This window comes from Lutra lutra, chromosome 15, assembly GCF_902655055.1.
Source record: "Lutra lutra chromosome 15, mLutLut1.2, whole genome shotgun sequence".
NCBI classification, from domain to species: Eukaryota; Metazoa; Chordata; class Mammalia; order Carnivora; family Mustelidae; genus Lutra; species Lutra lutra.
The window spans coordinates 43,874,402-43,895,428 of NC_062292.1; the positions used below are offsets into that span (position 1 = coordinate 43,874,402).

Sequence of the window (21,027 nt, forward strand, 5' to 3'; positions counted from 1 at the left end):
GCTGGCTGGTAGGAAGTCAGAGAGAGAACTGTCAGCTTTCCCTACTATTGCTGGGAAGCAGGTGCAGGACTTTCTCTGCAGTAGAGAACAGCTCCAAAAAATCCTTCTCTAATACATTGATGCAGGTGAAATTTACCCCCAAGCTAACTTTGCATATAGTCTTAAAAGGGAAATGTGCCCTGTGAAGAAGTAGGTACCAGGATGGCTCCAGTCTGCCTCACTGGGAGCAGGGACTGGGCTAGGACATGCACCTAGACTCGGGGCTGGCTACCTGCTGTTCTGGGGCCTCTCCTCCTCTCCACCTGCCTCCTTGTTTACTGCCCAGTCTATGGGGAATGGAATTTCGCCTGCCTAGGGTGGAAAACTAATTCCACACACCAGAGGCAGGCTCTGCATCTGGGAGCCAACAGCCTGGCGATCAGAAGCCCAGTTCTGCTCTCAGCAGTGCTGGGTGGGAGTCTAATCCAAGAGATTTTATTTTTTATTTTTAAATTCCAAAACAGGGAGAGGGGAAGCAGGTGGAAAGATGCCTTCCAGCCTGGAACCAGGTGGGGGGCAGTAAACGCTAAAGACATGTCTATCATAGCTTCTAGCTTCTTGGAGGACCTATAAGAAACAGGGACCCCCTGGATGCTTCTCCCATCTGCTTTCTCTGCACCTGCCTTCTTGCCCTCCTGCATTGTGAGGGACATAGATTCTGGGAATTTTCTACAATTTGCTCCTTCTAGTGTCCCTTCGAGCACGCTCCTGAGCTTGTTTTCCTATGTCTTCCTCTGCTCACCTTGCTGTTGCTGAGTGTGGCTCTCGCTCTGTTCTTGTTCTTCCTCACGGTGCCAGAATTTCTTCCCTACAGCACTTGTCCACAGTGGGTCAGTGTAAGAGAGTGTGGAGGACTGGGAAGGGGGCGGAGTCTCCGAGATCTTTGTGCAAATCCCAATTCCACCCTTTACCATCTTCAAAGTTAGCAGCACCCCCCAAGACCACCCTCACTTCTGACATCATTCGCAAGTTTGGGCATTCCCAAGACCACGGTCAGGTTCTATAATGTGCCAGTAGAATGCACAGAACTCACCAGACGCTAGAATACCTACAGTTAAGTTTTTCTTTTCTTTTCTTTTCTTTTTTTTTTTTAAGATTTTGTTTATTTGAGAGAGAGAGAGCAGAAGCAGGGGGAGCAGCAGCCTGAGGGAAAGAGAGAAGCAGGCTCCCTGCTGAACCTCACGTGGGGCTCGATCCCAGGACCCTGGGACCATGACCCAAGCTGAAGGCAGACGCCCAACCAACTGAGCCACCCAGGTGCCCCCATAGCTCCGTTTTATTACAGCGAAGAGATACGGATTAAAGTCAGCCCAGAGAAGAGGCACCTGAGGCAGAGTTCAGGAGAGCTCCAAATGCAGAGCTTCTAGTCCTCTTCTCCCCATGGAGACAGGCAGACAGTGCTACTTTCCAGATGTGCTGCCAACCAGGGAAGCTCCCCCAAGCCTTAGTGTCCAGAGTTGCTACTGAGGCTCAGTCAGGTAGACACGGCTGACCACCTGTGTAGCTAACTTCCGTTTCCAGCCTCTCTGGAGGTTGAGCTGATGCGTGCCCGAAAGCCTCCACCATAAATCGCTGTGTTCGCATAGACCACCTAGTGTGGCCTCAGGCCCCCAGGTAAAGACACTTTTATCAGGCAGGACATCCCACAGGTTCAGAGATGACCTCCCAGAAGCCAAGGGCAAGGCCAGCTCTCTCTTCAGTCCAGTTAATCCTTTACCACATATCATCTGTGTGAGGTTGAGATCTTCCTAGCCTCACTGGGTCTCTCTTTTCTCATCAGCACACTGGAGGCAATGACCACAAATCTTACTGGGGTCTTGTGACAGCCAAGTGATATGACAGACGTCAAAGACCTGGTACGTGAAGAGGCTGCAGTGAAGATGTGGTCCCTTCTGAGCACCCTCTAGGTGCTCGGTTCTCATCTCCTAACCTGGCCCAGGGTGTCAGTCCCTCTCTCCTCTTCTTCCTACCCCTTATACTAACTTACTTTCCCCCAGAAAAGGGTAACAACCTACATATGGTTATTAAGCTGTTCTTTTAAAAAGGTGTGTGTGTTGGGGCGCCTGGGTGGCTCAGTGGGTTAAGCTTCTGCCTTCGGCCCAGGTCATGATCCCAGGGATTGAGCCCCGCAAGGGGCTCTCTGCTCAGCGTGGAGCCTGCTTCCTCCACTCTCTTTCTCTCTCTGCCTGATTCTCTGCCTGCTTGTGATCTCTGCCTGTCAAATAAAACAAAACAAAACAAACAAACAAACAAACAAAAGATGTGTGTGTGTGTGTGCATTTTATTTTTTTTAAGTGGCTGCATACCTCTCCATTGCACAAATGAACACAATATATTGGACCGTTGCCCTCTGGATGAGCTACAGCAAATAGCTCGAGGCATTCACATCTTTGTGACTTGTGCTAGTGTTTCTAAAGCCTGGATTTTTCAAGGTGGCACTGATGGGGCTAAGGGTCTATTCAAAGACTTGATGATATCAAGTTAAGCCTCTACCCCAAATACATGGAACAGCCAGTTTCCCCAGGCCTTCTGCGGACCACGTGTAAGAGACGGGCTTGACAACAGACACTGCTGGGGTCTAGTCCTGTCCCTCTGCTTCCACCATCCCTGCACACACCCAGTGTCCTACTACATCGAAGTCTTAATGCACGGGTCTTTCTCTTCGCCTGGCTTTAGGCAGAGCTTGTACCACTGACTGGGAGCAAGGAGAAGCTAGCGGATGTGAAAGTCACCGGTGACTTGCCATTCACCATGAGACAGAACACAGTGAGTAGGATTTCAGGTCCAGGCTCAGCAAGAGTCCATGCCCGCTGGGGTTTCAGCCAGAACTTGAAATACAAATTCAGGGAAGAAGAGGAAGCAGGAAGGCCAGATGAATGTCTGGAAAGAAAAAAGCAACCACTGTCTGCCCTTGGCACTGAGAAGTTCTGTTCCTGACACACCAGCAGAACAGCCTGCACCAGATCCAGGCCTGTCTTTGTTCCTGGTGTCCATCACCGCCAGCAGGTGGTGTCCCCTGATCAGGACAGGTCAATGGCTGGGGACAGTGAGGCCAAGGAAACCCCTGCTTCTACCCCATTTGGGCATCTGGGGGCCTTACATGCCCATCAGACCCGTACTTTCCTTTTTTACACTAAGATATGAGATAGGAGCTCCAGTTTAAACGACCAAATCACTACCTGATTCCTATCTGCTTCATCTTCTCTCCAGGACTCAGTTAGCTCAGCTGTTTAAAAAAAAAAAAAATGAAGGAAAGAAAGAGAAGTAGTAACTAACATTTGTGCAGAGCACTTGGTTTACAAAGTACCTTACCTCCTTGAACCTCACCCCACTTTACAGATGAGAAAAAGAAGTCATAGAGGGGTTAAGTGATCTGCCCATGTTCACCCGCTAGTCAGCCAGGACTTTCCTGGAAAATCCCATGTTTCTTTAACTTGCCCATACTGGAATATTCTAACATTGTAAATCTAAGATTTTTAGGGCCTGCCCTAAAATAGTGAAATTAAGTAGGCACCTTCAGACACATCTGGGCTTTAAACCATTGCTTGGGCTGGTTTGTTTTCTCCTCTTGAGTAATAATAAGACAATATTTATTAAGTGTTTATTATATGACAAACATTGTACTACATGAATTATTTTCCTTATCCTTACAATAACTCTAGGAGGTAATATAATTATCCCCATTTTACAGATGAAGAAACTGAGCTTGACGAGGTCAGTAGCAATGTCCCGCCTATAGAGACACCAACAGAGATTGGAACTCGTCAAAAGTTCCAGAGAGAATCTTCAAGGAGATAAAACTAATAGAATCTCTGATAGTTCGGAACATACAGATAGAGACAATTGATGGAGAATTTAGAGTTGAATTATAATTACTGTAAACAGACAACTAAACAAAACATGATAATTATTAAGTCTGGAAAAGACCAGAAAGTTTGCAGGAAAAGCAAAGGTCAGTTGAATAGGATTTTAGTTGTCCTAGTAAATACTTCTTTGGATATAACCAATATCAAGACATGACTAAATTGGGAGGTGGGTAGGGGGACAGGAAAGCTATGTGAGAGATGAAGTTAGGGCTGAAAGAGTGTGTCTTATAGGGTTTTCACTACTCATCAAGAGATAATGCCTGAACCAGAAGCAAGAAGTAGCAATTTAGCATGTTATTTAGAAATAGGGAGGAAAAGAAACAGCTCAGAAGAAACAGCTCAGAAGAGTTGAAAGTGATGGCTTCTGGCGAGGCAGAGCATGAGGGAAATGTATTTTATAAGAAATCTCATAGAATGATTTGACTCTGATTCAACTCTATGCTTGTGTAGCTTTAATTATATTTTCTAAAGGAATAAAAGGAAAATAAGTAAATTGCCCAAGTTGACCCAGATCTGACATGGTGGAGGTGGGATTTGAACCCCTGCAGGCTGCCTCTAGAGCTAATGGCAAAGCCACTGTGCAATATGGCCTATGAAATATCTATATCCTAGCGCTATAAACATCAAGTGGCTGATATATACAAGAAACCCAGTGGCTGGGGTTTAGTGCTTAAAAAAGAGAAATTATTGGGGCGCCTGGGTGGCTCAGTGGGTTAAGCCTCTGACTTCAGCTCAGGTCATGATCTTGGGGTCCTGGGATGGAGTCCTGCATTGGTTTCTCTGCTCATCGGGGAGCCTGCTTCTCTCTCTCTCTGCCTGCCTCTCTCTCTGCCTACTTGTAATCTCTGTCTGTCAAATAAATAAATAAATAAATAATTTTTTAAAAAAGGAAAATTATTTTCTTTCTTCCATTGAGCCAGCCACGTGGACACTTCTGGTAAGGAAGAGAGTGGGGTCCTGCCCTGGGTTCAGGCCTGAGGGGCCCTGGTGCTTTGAAGCACCTACCTCTGAGTTCTCTAAGTGGCCCCCCAGTGCCTGGGGACAGTGTCATCTGCACGGGGCTCCCCAGTTTCCAGATTCTCCCCTTCAGAGAATTTTCCAACCCTGTACATTCCCTCTTGCTCCTCCCCAAAGGGGTTGACCAGACACACCCAGGAGCCCCAAGACCGGGCTACAGGGCCATCCCAGGGCCTAGGGTCAGGCCAGGCTCTAGGAGGATGCACTATTTCATTCATTGGATTGTGTGAGGCCAGGCTACTAGAATGATGCTGAGAAAAGATCATCAGTGAAATCAGATTGTTTGTGTAGATGGGGATCCTGCAGAAACTTTTGCCCAGGGGCAGGTATGCTTTCAGGCCGTTGCCCTATGGACCGTCCTCCGTTTCCCATGACATAGTCCTTACCCCATAGCTCTGATTGCAGGTCTCAAAGCAGCCAACGGAAGAGGGGAACAATTTGTCAGTTACCTATAAGATCCCGCCCTCAACTTTTCACTGTTCATTGGAGGAGGACACTGAGGAAGTGTCATGTCCTTGTGAGAGACTTAGTCACAGGGCCAGGACTAACAGTGAGATCTCTGGCCTCCCGGTCACTGGACTTCTTCCATCCTATCTCAAGTTTGGGACCAGGCCTGCGTCCCCGGACGGCAGAACAGAATCTCCCGTTTTTAAACGACGACCACGCTAGCCCCTGCAGGAATCGCAACTTTCTGACACCCCCAATTCGGGATCCAAACATTCTTCAATTAACAAACGTCCCTGGAGAATCTACCCCAAGCAAGCAAGTCTCCCTGGGAACACAAGCGCTCCGACACATTTCTGCCTCCAAGAAGTCACAATCTGATGGTGGAGGGGCATTTTCAGGGCAAAACCTGATACCGCAGGGGCTTCCCGGACGCTCCTTTCCAATGCCGGCGTGTGGGTGGGGAGAAGAGAAAGCAGGAGCTTTTTTTCCCCTCCGCAGCGCAGGCCTAGCGAACCGCTCTCGGACGCGCCGGGCGGGGCCGCGCTCCGAGCATCTTCCGCCCCCACCTTCTCCGTCCCGGTCCCCGCCCGGCGCGCGATGGGAGGGGCGCGGGGGCGCGCACGCAGGACGGCGGGGCCGCGCCGGCCGCCCGGGAACGCGCACGGGCCGGTCTCTGCCCTAATGCGGCGGCTGGCGGCGAGAGGCGCTGCAGGGGACGCGGGGGAAGTGGCGGCGCCGGCGACGGACAGCACGGACTGCGCCCAGGGCCGGAGCCCGCGCCCTCGGAGGTAGGCGAGCGCGGATACCGGACAGGTGGGGATGCGGTAGAACGGGGGTCCTGGAAACCCATCTAGCGACACCCCCTTGTTGCCGCCCTCTTCTGCCCGTCTCCATCCCCCGACCGGTCCCCATCCCCCTCTGACTACATCCCCGTCCCTTCTCGTCTCCACACCATCACCTGCCCCGAATCCATCCTGTTCTGTGGATATCTGCATCCAACCCCATTCAGCTCTCACCCCTCTGCCCACCCCCAACACCCTTTCTGTCTCATTGGCCTCATTCCCTCCCCCTTCCTGCATCCTCGACCTCTTCTCCTTGCTTTCCGTCCCTGCCTCATCCACAGCCCTGCCCTTATACCTGTTTACCTCCACACCCCGCTCTGGATGACCCCATCTTTCCTATCCCTCACATCAGCCCCTCTCCTCGGCCTCCCCTGTCCTCATCCCCACCTCATATCCCGTCACTCTGTGTGCCTGTCTCTCCATCTGCTCCCTCAGTTTCTGTCCTCCCCAGGTCCCTCTGCACACCCTGTCCCAGCCGCTTCCTAGCTGCCTCTTGGTTTCCTCCTGCACCATAGTCCCTCTCAAGAATCCCATCTTCCCCTCCTTGTCTGTTAGCTGGCCTGCCCCCCATCACCTTTCCCATTCGCCCTTCCTGGTGCTCTGTGCATCCACAAGGCTTGTACTGAGCCCCCCATCACCTGACACGGGGCCCTCCTTCCCTGCTTGGGGAGGCCTAGGGCTCTGAAGGCCTGATGTAGTCACGGTTGCGGAATCCACTTATAACCCCTTTCTGCATGTTTGATCCAATTCATGGCTTGGGGGTGAAGGATGCTGGCGGCTAGTCGGCCTCTTGTGTTCCTCCTCAGCCTTCCCTGGTGCAGGTTGGTTTCCTAGATGGACTGTGGGAGGGAGTGCTAAGCATAGGGAAACTAGGTTGGGCAAGAGGCAGGGTCCAAGGGAATGGCTGAGGACCTCTTACTGGTCTTGTTCTGAGCCCTGGGATGCAAAGGCCTGGATGCGGAGCCCCGCTGGAAGGTTGGAGAATTTTGGATTTTAGAGAGAATTCTTCTTCAGCCTCCAAGTTGGCACAGCTGCCATGACTGTGGCCCATGGTCTGGGCTGAAGAGAGGGCAGACTGCTGAATCACTTAGACTCTGGTCCCCACAGCAGCCCCTCTCCTGCCTCAAGCCAGGTTCTGCTACTGATTCCTTCCTTGGCATTTGGCAGTAGGCTGTGTATGTGTGTGTGTGTGTGTGTGTTGGGCAGAGATGCCTCCTCCCCCAGTCTGGAGGAATGGATGACAGTGCCCCTTTCCAGCCTGTCTGTCTGCCTGGGATGAGGGCCTGGTGTAGCTATCCTTGGAACCGTGATGAGCCCTGCTGGGGCCCAATCAAAGCTCCAGCGATGGCAGACTGCAGGCCTTTGAGACATGGTTGGGCAGAAGTTGAATTGTTTCTATGGGGCCAGAGACCAGCAGGTTCAGAACCCACCGAACTTGAGACGTAAGTAGGAGAATCCCAGGGAAAATGTGTGTGGTGAGTGGAGGCTCTGGAGGACAGGGGCCATACCAGCTGTGGGAGTGGGGAACAGGGAGAAGAGGGAAGGCAGAAACCTGTCCTCCGCTCTGGTTTGGGGATGGTTGGATCTGGTGGAATTGCGCTGCAGGAGGAATTGGACGAAACTGGGGAGGAGGGGTGTCATTCTAATCTTTTGTGTTGACTGAGTTGGCCCTTCTTTGTGTGTGTGTGTGTGTGTGTGTGTGTGTGTGTGTGTGTTGAGAAAACTGCTGGGTTTTCTTTTCTTCCTTTTTTGTTTTTTTGAGGTGCACTTCTGAGGGATTAATATCTTCCTCTTTGGATTCAGCTGAAAGTGTGTGTGTCCGTGTGTGTGTGTGTGTGTGTGTGTAGATAAAGAATGAGAATAGCACAAATGAGGAAAGAGACTCATTCACATTTAACCCCACAAATTGTGTTTGCTCCCTTGGAAAGGGATTGGTAGCCCAGTTCCTGTCTTGGGACTTCAGCTAAATCCCCAGGGCTTAAATTGGGGGTGAATAGCACATTGCTGATGGGTTCTGTCCCATCTCCGTAAGGGTACCTCTCTTTAGAAATCCCAGTGTTTGGACTCCAGATCATGTGCGACAACCCTAAAGGGGACTTAGGCACTGCCTGGCAAGGGGGAGGGGTGTGCATCTAGGAGGCTGGCTGTCCACCACTTTGTTACCTTTCTGCGCCCCCTCCCGTCATAGGGGGTGGGGCGGGAAGCTTCCCCAGGCGTTTCCTGGCCCGGGGAGGAGGCAACACCTGGACCTCTCCGGAGAGCTGATTGGATTAAGGTTCTGACGTTGAAATGCTTGATTGGGGCTGAGGTTATGTGGGGGATTCTGATAACAAGGTACATATTTGCTGGTTTTGTGCAATGACTCTCACCCCAGATCCCTAGTTTAGCATCACAGAGGCTTCGCAGAGATAAATCAAGGCCCAGAGAAAGAGGAGCGGGCTCCCGGGAGAGCTGGAGCCAGATGCAGCGAGTTCCCTGTGGGCTGAAGCCGACTGGCTTCCGGGGCAGCTGCTTTGGGGCTGCTGCTTTCGGGGCACATTGAGGAGGTGGTTGCTCTCCGGGGTGGGGGGAGTTCTGGCTTGGCTATCTGAGGAGGAGGTGCAGAGGAAGGTCCCTTTTCTGCAGCGACCGAGGGACAGAATTCCAAGGCTCCCATCACTCTGTTCTTGCATCTTGTTCCCTTCCCTTGGCACCACTGTCCTCTAAGCCCATCGGAGAGCTGGCATGTGAGGCTCTTCACTTAGTCTTTACAGAAAAGAAATCCTTAGGACACCAGAAAGTTGAGTGGGGAGGCAGAGTAGTTCAGTCTTCAGTCTGTTTGGCCTGGAGGACAGGGGGTGTGGGGGTTGGGGGCGAGAGGAACTTAAGGCAGGCTCCATATTTATTTATTTATTTAGCAAATACGAATGAAGCCTGCAGTTGCTGCCCTGCTCCGTGTGGGGCTTGTAGAGATAAAAACTGAGACAGCGTCTGGTCTCTCAGAGCTCCCAGTGTCCTGGAGAAGAGAGACAAGTAAACAGACAAACACCACAGATAAGCTTGAGTGAGAACATCTGGACGAGGATGTAGAGAGGCAGGTCCTTCATTCCAGTGGTATCAGCCCCCTCTCCTCCAGAACCATGAAGATGATTGGGTGAGTCTGTCCAGAAGGGTGGGTCCGGTCTGGCCCTAAAGTCGACTTAGGAAAAGGATGGAAGAGGAGGTGAGACGTAAGATATTACCAGATTCCTGGCTTTAGGGGGAAGAGCTAGGACAGCTGAACCTCAGTGGGTGCTGCTTTAGCCCATGGGGAGAAGGCACCCAGAGAGAACTCTGGGACAAGTTCAAGGCTACTCAACTCTCCCATTTCCATCTCCTAAGTGCTTGTATTTTAGGGGCAAACTGTGGTCTGGGTATGCTTAGAATGTTACAGGGGTCAGAGGAAAAGAAACCCAGTCTGCCCTCCCAGGAGCTAACTATCTGATGGGAAGTAGCAAGTACCTGCCTAGAAGCAAGATAAGGAGGAAAATCCCAAGCTCTGGTAGGTGGGGAAGGGTATGGGGTCCTGGGGAGGTCAGAACCAGGTGGGATTCATCAGAGAAGTCCAGGTGGGGGAGGGGAGGGTTTTGAAGTTATTCCCTTGAGCACAGACCACCAGGCACATCCACAGTTGAACTGGGAAAGAATGTGAGGATGGAGACCCTCAGTCTTATCTGTCTGAGGAGGTCCCTTCTTCCCCACACACTAAATTTAGCTCATTGCATTAGTGTGTCCTGAGTCTTTGAATATATCCAAGGAATTGTGCTAGGGACTGGGGGATGAGTGAGTTGGAGAGACAGAAACAAAAACAAAGGAAAATTCAGTACAAGAAATGCTCTAGCAGAGGCTGGATGAGTTCTTGGCGTTGTAGGAGCATGGCTGAGGGGTCATGGTAGACACGGTAGGACCTGGAGTGATTGTCTTCCACGGTTGAGATACACCCTGTTTCAGCCAGAGCAGCTCGATATCAAACTTTGGAGCATTTACTCAAAATGCCCAGCTAGAGCCCACGCCTTGCTGCAAGGGCAGAGGTTGGATGTATCTGGCCTGGTCCTTGGGCCTGCAGGGGAGGCTCTGGGAGCTAATGGCCATGCTGGGTGCTTGAGTAGGCACTTCCAAAGCTCTGCTGACCAGCAGCACCAGTCAGGTTGTGTCAGCCAACTGGAGAACTCCTGAGCCACCCTCCTTTCCTTAGATCTCGAGGCAGGCCAAGAAAAATAAAAAGTGTCATACTATTATAGTCATCATTCTAGATGGTTTGCTGTGTGCTAGGCACTCTACTCTGTGCTTGTATGCATCACTGCATGTAATCTTCATAAGGGTAAACCCTAAAAAAAAAAAAAAGAACTATTGCTAGGATTCTGGTTTTATAGATAAGGAAGCTGACTCAGAAAGGTGGTTATTTAAGATTGAAGAACAGGTAAGTTTTAGAGCTAGAATTTTAAACCTGTGTGTGTTTGCCATCAAAGCTCATACACCTCTCCTATATATTATAGGAGAGTAAAAATAAAAATCTGGGATGTTTTAGCCCAAGGCTGTCTAGGAAAATCTATTAGAAAGGCCCAGTTATCATACATCTTTGAGTACCTTCTATGTCCTTCTGAAGGATACAGAAACTTTCAAATGGGGGAAATACATGGAAATATATGACAACTCCTAGGAATCATATAAGACAGTATGCAATTAAGTCTTCAGACCCTGGAGAGTAGAATTTCAAAGGAAGGAGTGATCCCTCGGTATGACTGTTGGAGTCAGGGAGGTGACAGGCATAGTAGAAACTACTCAGCCTTTGAGGTCAGACTTACATTCAAACCTTGGTTCTTCCAAGGAGCTGCAGCTTGCTCATCTGTAATGTGGAGATGTTAATATGAACCTTGCAGAGCTGTTCTAAGGATTAAATGTGAGAAGGCAGTGCCCCAGCAGGGCACCTAGCTGGTAATAAGTACTCACCAAATGTCAGCGGCTCTTCATAGAGGAGGTGAGAATGGGGCTGAGGCCTGCAGAATTGCTTGAATTGGTGGAAGAGGAGATTATCCTAGATGAGGGAACCCACCAGGTGTATAAGTTAAAACCTGATGGGTTCAGGTTCCCTGGGAAAGAAGTGACCTCCCTCATCTAGCCTGCTCTCTCCAGTTCCTTGTGATGAAGTCTTACAGGAAAAGGACATCACCCTGAAAAGCAGGAGGGGCTTCTTTTTTACTTCTGGCTCTATCATGAACAGAGCTTAAATGTGTTTCTGTCTGTAAAACCAGAAGATTGCTCAAAGTTTCTTGTCCTAGAAGCTCATGTCTCTGGAATATGTCATTGATTAATTTCTTGTCCTGCCCTTCTTCTCCCAAAGGTCATGCCTTGATAAAGTTAGAGTGCCTGGGGTATGGTGGGCTCATCCCCTGGGGCTGTTGTCATCCCCTCCTCTCTCCTGCGGCTCCCTTCTCTGGAAAGCAGCTGCCTGAGCATCTGCTTTCTCCTCCTTCACCTGCTCCTCCTCACTCATCCCCTCCCAGGCTGGGCCAGCCCCTCCTAAAAGGCCTCCCTGGCAGCCCCTCTCCCCGTCATTATGATGCTAATCGTGTTGTTAATTTTTCTGAGATGCTGAAAGGAAGCCCCAATCTGTTCTAATGAATTTAATTAGAGAGGGGCTTGGAGGGCTTCAGAACCTCTTACCAGGATCACAATAAACAGAGTTAACGAGATAAACAGCCTGGGATCAGCAGCTCAGGGGTAGGAAGGGAGGATTTCCCACTCAGTCCTAGAATGAGGAAAGCCCCCAGCACCCAGAGTTGGAAGAAGGCTGTGTGAGCGGCTGTTGACTTGTGGTTTCTCTTTTGGGCTGTTTCCGCCCGCCCCACCCAGCCCCAGGTGTGCGGAGCTTCATACCTAGTTCTGCCCTTCAGTGGGAGCTGCACCTCTGAGAAGGTCCTATCGTTGTCATCATCATCACCCAATATTTGTTGAGCATCTGCTGTGTGCACAAGGGGTCCGGCACTATCTTCTGGAGGCTCATGAGACCTCATCTCCTCCCTAAAGAGAAATGAAGATACTTGTTCATATGTAAGAAACATTTGCTAATTCCAGACAGTAAATGCTAGAAGATTGGCAGGAGATTATGTTGGGCTTAGGTGATCTGGAAAAGCTTCTTGTGAGAGGAAGTACTTGAGGTCTTGAGATAGCAAAACTTGAAGACTTAATAATCAGAACTCTTGTAGTAAGAGCAGGAATGTGCAGGGGATCTTCAGAATGAATAAATGGTATGGTTGGGTGCATCTAATTCAGTAGTGAGGGAATGTGTCTAGGACGGTTTATTGAGATGTAATTGTAGAGGACCCCGAGTGCTGGAGTCTTTGCTCTTCTAACCTGATTGTGCTGGAGTCTCTGTGCTTTCCTTCTCTGGAAACTTAGCATGACCAGCTTGGGGGAGTGCCTAAAACAGGATGGTTTTTGTGCTGAGCTCACTGTCCTGGATCTAGTTTAGGCCAGTGGGGGTGGATTGACCAGATGCTAAGTTTTGTTCTCTGATCTTGTGATTTTCTGGGATGCAAGTGAATGGCTGGCAGAGCAATTCCAAGGACTTTTCCCGGTGAGAGTTCCCTCCTTCTTTATTGATGCTGGCCAATTTCCTTTGGCAGTAGCATCTTTTGCAATATTCAGTGGAATCTTCCAGTTCCAGGGTCAGTGAGTTTCGTAACTTGTCTCTTTATATCACTAAGACTTCTCCGAGTGTGTGTATGTTCATGTGTGTTTGTGCCTGGGGGTACATGTTGCCTATGTTAGTGGAATTATTCCAACTGGATCCTGATTCTGTTCAGATCTTTATTTGCAACACAACCGTTGTTGAACATTTGTGAGCCTTAATTTCTCCAGGTGCGAGGGAGGAAAAGTCATCCCTGTATCTTGTTGTGTGTGTGGATCCATAAATTGAATGCTTTGAGAATAGGATTTCAAACACAAGGAAGAATTATAACTAGGACTTTTGACAGGAAGTATAACACTGAGCTGAATTTTACGTCAGTTCTCCGTCCCCTTTGGAACTTCTCCCTGTGAGATTAGCCAGTGTTTTATTTGTTATTTGCCATAGTCTGTCTGGGCTTATTCATCATTAGTGGTGAAGTTAACACTGCTGTCAGCTGTTGGTTGGCCTGTACGTGTGTGTTTATATTGCAGACACTGTTATAATGCCCATTGTGTGGTATTTTTCCACACGTTGGTGGTGACATGTTCTTTATGAAGGAAAATGCCTTTGAGGCCACAGGCGATTTTCCTATGCTGACGTAGACAAGGACAGGACAGAAACGAGATCTCTTTCTGATCATCATCACACACTGAGTGGAATTGAAGGCTTTGGGACTCACGTTGGGAACTAAACCAGAGTTCTCTGGCTGACCCAAGCCCTGGGCTATGCCTTGTGGGGTTTTAAAAATATATTATAAAATGTATATAATATTTGTTGCAACTACAGTCAGTCTTCAGAGGCTCTACTTGCATGGCACACTTCTAGGTGGCTTCTTGCTTTGAGAGCATCTTTAATCTCAGAGAATGTTAGAGATGGTCTAATCCAAGATCATTATTTGACCGACCAAGAAACAGACTCAAAAGGGCTCCATATTCTGCTCGTGGCTGCATGGCTAGTTGCTGGCAGAGGTAGTTCTTCACATACTGGACCACTGGGAACTTTAAAAATTACAGATAAACCTAGTAATTGTGCAAGAGGATAAGTAATTAAGTTCCCTAAAGCATTATCTAAACCAATAATGCTTTGGGATATCAGAGAAGAGAGGAAATTAATGTAGACTAAAGTCCTTTGGGAAGGTTTTGAAGAGAAGCAGGGGCTAGTTTGGGCCTAGGGATGGGTTGGATTTGAGTAGATAGAGGAAATGGACCTTTCTGGTGGGGTACAGGAACATAAGCAAAGGTTCACAGGAGGGAAGCTGTGGTCAGGCATTGCCCTGGCCAGACTAGAGCAGTGGAAAGTATAGCTGGAGGGACTGGCTGGGGCCAGAGTGCGGAGAATCCCGACCTTGGTTGAGTAGTTGGTGAGGAGCATTTGAAGCTTCTTGACTGAGCTTGCTCCGTGTCTGGGATGGTGTTTGAGTTAGTTGGTTGGTCAAACCAGGATGCTGGAACTTTCTCGTGAGCTCAGGCAGGGAGCTTGCTGCTGTCCAGGGTGCTGACCTGCCTCTGAAAGATTTTCCTCTCCAGTGATGCAAGGTTGGAAGGTAAAGCCAGAGAATGTTTAGAGCAACCCAAAGGGATCTAGAAAAGAATTCTGGCTAGGACTAGGAAATGCGTGGGCTTTCTGGCATCAGCCTAGTTTACCCCATCTGACTTTGCAGTCCTTGTAATGAAAGCAAAAGTATGGATGGAGGGAACTGGTAAATGGCCCTTTTAAGGCGAGACCATTTGTGTGCACATTTGCATGCTAAAATGACCCAATTTGTAGCCTAGTAAATTTTGCCTTAGAGTCTGTATTTACATGAGACTCTCAGCCCATTTCTTCTTTCATTGTGAAAATGCACTCCCTCTACTCAACATTTCAGAGTGTCTAAAACCTCTCCAGGGGGCATCTGGGTGGCTCAGTCCATTAAGCATCTGCCTTTGACTCAGGTCATGATCCCAGGGTCCTGGGATCGAGCCCCACATCAGGCTCCCTGCTCAGTGGGGAGTCTGCTTCTCCTCTCCTTCTGCATCTCCCCCTGCTTGTGCTATCTCTCTCTGTCAAATAAATAAAATCTTTTTTTTTAAAAGTCACTCTGTAAGTAAGTAATAATAACCTGTCAAAAGACCAGAGTAGAAAATTTCCATTGTGTTGGCATATACAGTGTACATAGGCGTGCCTAACCTTATCATAAACATGCTCGATTTCCGTGGGTCTCTGGTCTTAGGTTTGGCACATATAAATCTGATTTCCTAAACCAGACTGCATGCTTTTTGAAGATGTGCCTTACAGTTTTCTTGTTTTCTCCCGTAGAATCTCAGTGTGCTGATAGTAATCCTTAATGAATGCCTGCTAGTGAGTAGCTCTCTTTGTTAGCCTGGAGCTATGGGTTTGGCTCCTAGAAAATGTGTGCACATGAATACAAATAATATTTATTGAGCCCCTGCTGGGCGTAAGTCTCTGTACTTGGTACTGTGGGCAGTGACAAAGGAGGAGCCGGGATGGCTGCTCTCAGTCTAATGAGAGAGCAAAGGCAGGCACGTGTGAAAACAACATACACACATGACTGATAGACAGAAACAAAGACAGAGTGGTAGCAGGGATGCAGATCTGCGAGTGGGTTGCAGGATGCCGGCAGGGGCAAGATTTTGTGTGTGTCTCTGTCTGGCCTTCTCTCCTCGAGGATTCCCTTCTTCATGAGGCGTAGCTGGTACCAGCCACCTCCTTGCTTCCAAGGACAGTGCTGCCTTTATGGCTGGTCAGGCAGCTCGATGTCTCACTGGGGTTGGGTTTAGGCGGTGCTGTCCTGAGCTGGCCTCTTAAAGAGCACTCGGGAAGGGAGAGAGGGCTGTGTGGAAGGGAAAGAAACTCCCTTTTCTTCTGGTCACTGAAATGGTGACAGGGTCTAGCTCTTGAAATTCCTTCTGGCACAGAAGGGTTTTGTTGGAACCCCAGCAGCTCTTGTACACGGAGCTCCGTGATGCAGGGTCAAGCAGCTCTGGGAGAGATAGGAAAGGCAGAGCTTGGTGACATGGCTCCCAACAGTCACCTGAGCCCCCCTGCTTTACCCTCATGGAGTGTGCACTGCCTGGTGGGAAGCAGGTGGGCTGTGTCTCCCAGCTGGGCCTAGGGTGGGGGACTTCTCTGGTTGACTCACAGGAAGGAGCCTGCCCTTTCCCACCTTCTGTGGGCACACAAGTCATCTGGGACCTTGTTAAAGTGCACAGGCAGAATGATGATGTCTGATTGGGCCTGAGTTTCTGCATTCCTTACCAGCCCCCAGGGGATGCCAGTACTGCTGGTCAGCAAACCATACTCTGATTGGCAAGGCCCTGTTTGTGGGTTGTCAACCTGGCAACATGCTAGTCTCGCATGGGAAGATTTCAAAATATGCAGACGCTGGGACCTGCTCTACAGCCCAGTAACATAATCTCTGAGAGTTGGGTCCAGGCACCAGAATGTTTGAAAAACCCCCTCCATGATTCTGATATGTATATATCAGAATGTATATGTATATGTATACGTATATGTATATATCTCAGCCCTGGCAGAGAACCACTGGCCATCTGGATGGTCTTTCTCTTCCCTCTGATATGCTTTTCACCTGGCTGTGCCTTCCTTACCCCGAGAGTCTGTAAGTGCCTCCAGGGCACAGAACGTCTTATAGCAGATTACCAGTCATGCCCTACAGTCATCCTCAGTCAGCTCAGCTGGTAACAGCGTGATGTGTTCCCGTCTATCACTCTGGCCACTGCTCCCATGCATGTACCATCGGCCATGAGGGATCGAAGAACGTGGCTGGCTTAGAGCAGGCCAGTGCTACTCTTGGGATGACAAGTCAGAGAGGACATCCTGTACCTAGAACCATGCCTGGCACTTAGGAAACTTTCAGGAAGTCTATATTGAAGGGATGATGACGCCAGTGTGGAGTGGCAGAGCGGGCCCTGGATCGAGGAGCTGAAGACTGGAGGGATTGGGGGTCTAAAGGCGAGTAGGGCAAGTTATTTAACATTTCTTAGCTTTACTTTTCTCAGTTGTAAAAATGAGAATAATAATGCCTACCTAACGGGGCTATTTAAGTGGAAAATAATGTTGGAAAAGGGGGTCTGGAAATGCAGGTGTTATGCAGACAAGAGATTGTATAAGAATTCATTTTCAAAGAGGTGGGATAAAGCCACAGGTATTGTTGCAAGCTCCTGTTCTAAAGGACACTCCCAGGCCCCACCATGTGTGCCTCTGTCTACAGAAGACCAAGGGGGCTTAGGGAGGTACCACTCACGGGTCGCCTACTCTGTGTCTAGGGCTGTGCTGTTGACGTGGCTTGTGTCCTCTCACTGATTTATCACAACCCTTGGATGGGGTATCATGATCCTGATTACACTGAGAAAATGGGGGCTCTGGATGGGAACCTGCTTGCCCAAAATAGGACAGCTCTCAGTGGCAGAGCTGGGATTGGCTCTGATTCCAGATTCTCCTCCTCCTGGCTCATTACCCCATGGGCAGCGCTGGGTTCCAGCACAGGCTGATTGATGGTCCCTTGGTTTGAGAAGCTTTCTTGTTTGGGGCTCACTTGTTTTAAAGAGTGACGAAAGAGACTGGCTATCACAGAAGCACCAGTCTTCCATTAGGGAATGTTAGAGGGCATGGCCCCGGAGCCTTCTGAGTCTTGGCCAACACTGCACTGTGAAGACATTGCTCAAAATCTTCCTCAGGCCCCAGAGGCAGAGGCTGTGACACCTTCCCCTATAGAAGAATCACCGTCTGCCCCCACAATCCTCCCCCCTTCGCCCTCTGCTTGACAGAGCCACTGACCCAGCTCTTGTCTATTTCGCCTACCTAGGTTTCCCTTTCATTCTGGACCTAAAAGAAAATGGAAACACAAAAGGGAGCAATCCCATGAGCCTCTCCTTATCCACAGGTGTAACGTCAATGGGTTATTTTTATTTTCATCACCTGGTGCTAGTGCTACCTCCTCAGGTGAGGAGGGGGAGGGGCCCATCTCCTCCCACAGCTTCAGCCCAGAGAGGAGGTCCCAGTGTCTGCTGTCTTCCTGTCCACCTCTCTTGGCTTCAGCAATGCTGCCGTGAGAACAGGGACACATTCTGGCTGAAGCCTGGCTAGGTTGTTTGGAAGAGAGGGGAGAGGGCTGGTTTGCACGGTTTGACCCGTCGCCGAGGGATCCACCTGGTCCGGGTGCTTATCTGTGTGTACCTGAGTTCGTTCGTTCTTTCTTTTTCTTTCTTTTTTTTTTTTTTAAAGATTTTTATTTACTTATTTGAGAGGGAGAGACAGGATGACAGAGATAGAGAAAGCAAGAGTGGGTAGAAGAGGGAAAAGCAGGCTCCCTGCTGAGCTGGGAGCCCAGTGTGGGGCTCTATCCCAAGACCCTGAGATCATGACCTGAGCCGAAGGCTGAGCCACCCCGGTGCCCCTCGAGTTCTTTAACGTGGGGCCTTGTCGGGTATCGGCTGAGACCAACTGAATCCACACCGAGAAAGAGAACTAGAGAGGAAACTCAAGTGACTTCACAGGCACTACAAACAAATCCCTCGGTGGGCTTTGGATATGAACATCGTGCTCCTCGCTGAGCTGTGACTAAGTCTCTGTTCTTATCTGGTCCACATTCATCCTCTTGCTGTGCTCTAATTTGGCCGATCTTTCCCTTACGTATTCCATGAAGTTCTGTGCCGGGATGTTACTTCCCTGTATCAGGGCTGGGATTATAGCATTCAGAACTTTCTTCAGCTTTAGGAATTTACCGAGTTTACATTTAAGTACAGAGGGTTTATCCATTGTGTTGCTTCAATATTTTCTCTGCTAAATCCCCATTTTTTTTTTTAAAGCCATTTTGGCTTTTTTCCCCCCTCTCTTTTCTCTTCAAGTGTCCCTAGGGTTTTCTGTGTCTGAGAAGTCTGCTTCCTGTCTGTGGTTCTGCACGGTCAGCATGCTGCCTCTCCGGTAGGAATAAAGACTCCCAGTTCAGGCCGGGCTGAAAACGAATCCTCTGTCGCCTGGAAGACTGGCCACCAGGACGCCTTGCTGTAATGCCATGAATTACCCATCTAGCTGCAGAGGTCTGGGGCCTTAGTGCTTTCATCTTTTCTCTCCTGTGGATATGTGGTTATTCCAGGACCACCTGTCCTGAGTATCTTAGCGATTGGCATGAAACCTCCTGGGCTTCTGGGGCTGGGATGGATTTGGCTGGTGGGCCCCCAGGCCTCTGACCCTTTTCCTTCTCCATCTGGCTGCCCTCGGCAGTGGGGCGCTGATGCGTTGTCACGTGGCACTGGCAGCTGGCGGCCTCGGTGAGATGGGCAGGTTGAGGGGGAGGTGAGGTTAAATGAAATGCTGCAAAAGACTATGAATGGTGTGGGGCTGGGCCTGGCTGGAAGGTTCTGGAAGGCTGATATATGAATAGGGTTAGGGTCTAGGTCAGGTGCTGGCCCCATTTGGAGTCTGGTTGGGAAAACCCTCCCTGAACATATTTCCCCAGATTGTTTGTGTTCTTATACCTTGAGAAATGGGGGGGGGGGGCTTTTAGATGGCACCCTGAAAAGTTGCAGCTGGGGCTCCTGAGAGCAAGAATGCTTTGTTTCTTAGTGGGCTGGTGACGTCATCCAGGGTCTACCCAGATGTTGGCATGTCAGGGACAGACCAGAATAGGCCAAGCGCTGCTCAGAGGTGGCTAAAGCTATTCTGCTGGCTTGGGGCGTGCTTGCTCCGGGTCAGTTGTCAGCCTTCCTCCCCTTCTTCCTTCCCCAGGTTTGTTTTTCCCAGTTCCCACTGCAGAAAGCCCAAGGGCATGCATCTGGTCTTGGAAGGGGAAAATAGCCCAAGAGCAAGGGCTTGGGTTCACATCTGGCTCTCCACTCACGAGTCGTGTGACCTTTGGCAAATGATTTAAATCTCCCTTACTTTTCATCTGTAAACTGAGAATTAAATGGTGCTTGCCCTGCATGGAGTCGTTAGAGTGGAATTAGGTAATGCACAGGAACCCCTTTGCACAGCGCCTGCTGAGTAAGAGGTGGCCCATGGAAGTGAACTCATGGTACTTCCCACCTCCTTTCCTGGAAGTACCTTCATGCTCTGCCTTGTCCACACCTCACGACTTTGCTGAGGAAAGAAAATGTTTTCGGACCTCAGCAAGGTGCTCAGCTGCGTTCTAGGTACGGCGAGAATTGCAGTGGGAAGAAGCGGCGATCTTTTGGGGACCCTAGTTGTACCTGGCGCTCTGGTTGATGAGCACGTCAGGTACCTGTGCATGGGGAAGATAACCGAGTACGCAGAGTCCTAAAGGACAGATGCACACAGCTGGTGCGGACACAGAGCTCTCGCAGTTTAGCAAAGAGGGTGCGTACGGTCCGTGGCGACCTGGAAGACTGCAAGGAAGGAGGGTTATGGGGGATCCTGGAAAGAGGGAGCTCTTGCTCTTTCTCTGCTCCAGCAAGCTCCTTAGGGAGTGCCTCCAAGGGGGGGGGGCAGAGATTAGAAGAAAAGGACAGTCTAGTTATCCTCAAGACCAAATTTCCTTCTGGCGACACCCATAGGGAAAAAGGACAGGAGGGAGGAAGGGAGGCTCAGAAGTGGTGCGGAAGCCAACACAGGGTCGGTCAGCAAAACAATAAGAAATGTGAGAGGCACATCTCAGGACAGGGAATGAGAGTCCCTTTCTCCATTTCGGTCCCTTCGTTTTGCTTCGTCTGACCTAACTGTATCTTTATCATACCCTGGCCACACCGAGTTAATAAATCACTTTTAGGCAATACAGCGTTTCCAGGTGAGGAAATCAAAGCACAGAGAGGTGGGTGGCCCATTAAGGAAGTGACATGAATCAAGGCAGAGCCAAGGCTGGTTACCCACCTCCTGACTCTTGGCCTGTGGATTCCTAGTCTGGCTCTCTCCTGGGCTTCTCCTGTGATTCAGGTCTCAGTTGGTGTCGCATAAGGCAGCCCAGGATCTCTAGGTGGGGGATGGAGAGCAATCCACCCAACACAAGACCTCTTCCAGCTCAAGCAGCTCTGGTCCAGAATACCATGTGACCATCACTGCGCCCCACCCCACCCCACCCCCACCCTGGCTGGGTTTCAAGTCCTGGTCTCAACAGCCACGGGACTTGGTGGCCAGGCCTGGGAAGAACCCATTGTCT

General features: G+C 49.8%; 1 protein-coding gene across 1 annotated transcript in view; it reads left to right on the forward strand.

The window, feature by feature from the left end:
* The first annotated feature begins 6,022 nt into the window (after window positions 1-6,022).
* Window positions 6,023-21,027, forward strand: part of NFASC (neurofascin) — a 179,366-nt gene continuing 164,361 nt past the window's right edge. The window contains 1 exon segment of the mRNA XM_047704991.1: window positions 6,023-6,157. Within this exon segment, the coding sequence (XP_047560947.1) occupies window positions 6,051-6,157 (107 nt within the window). The 5' untranslated portion in view covers window positions 6,023-6,050.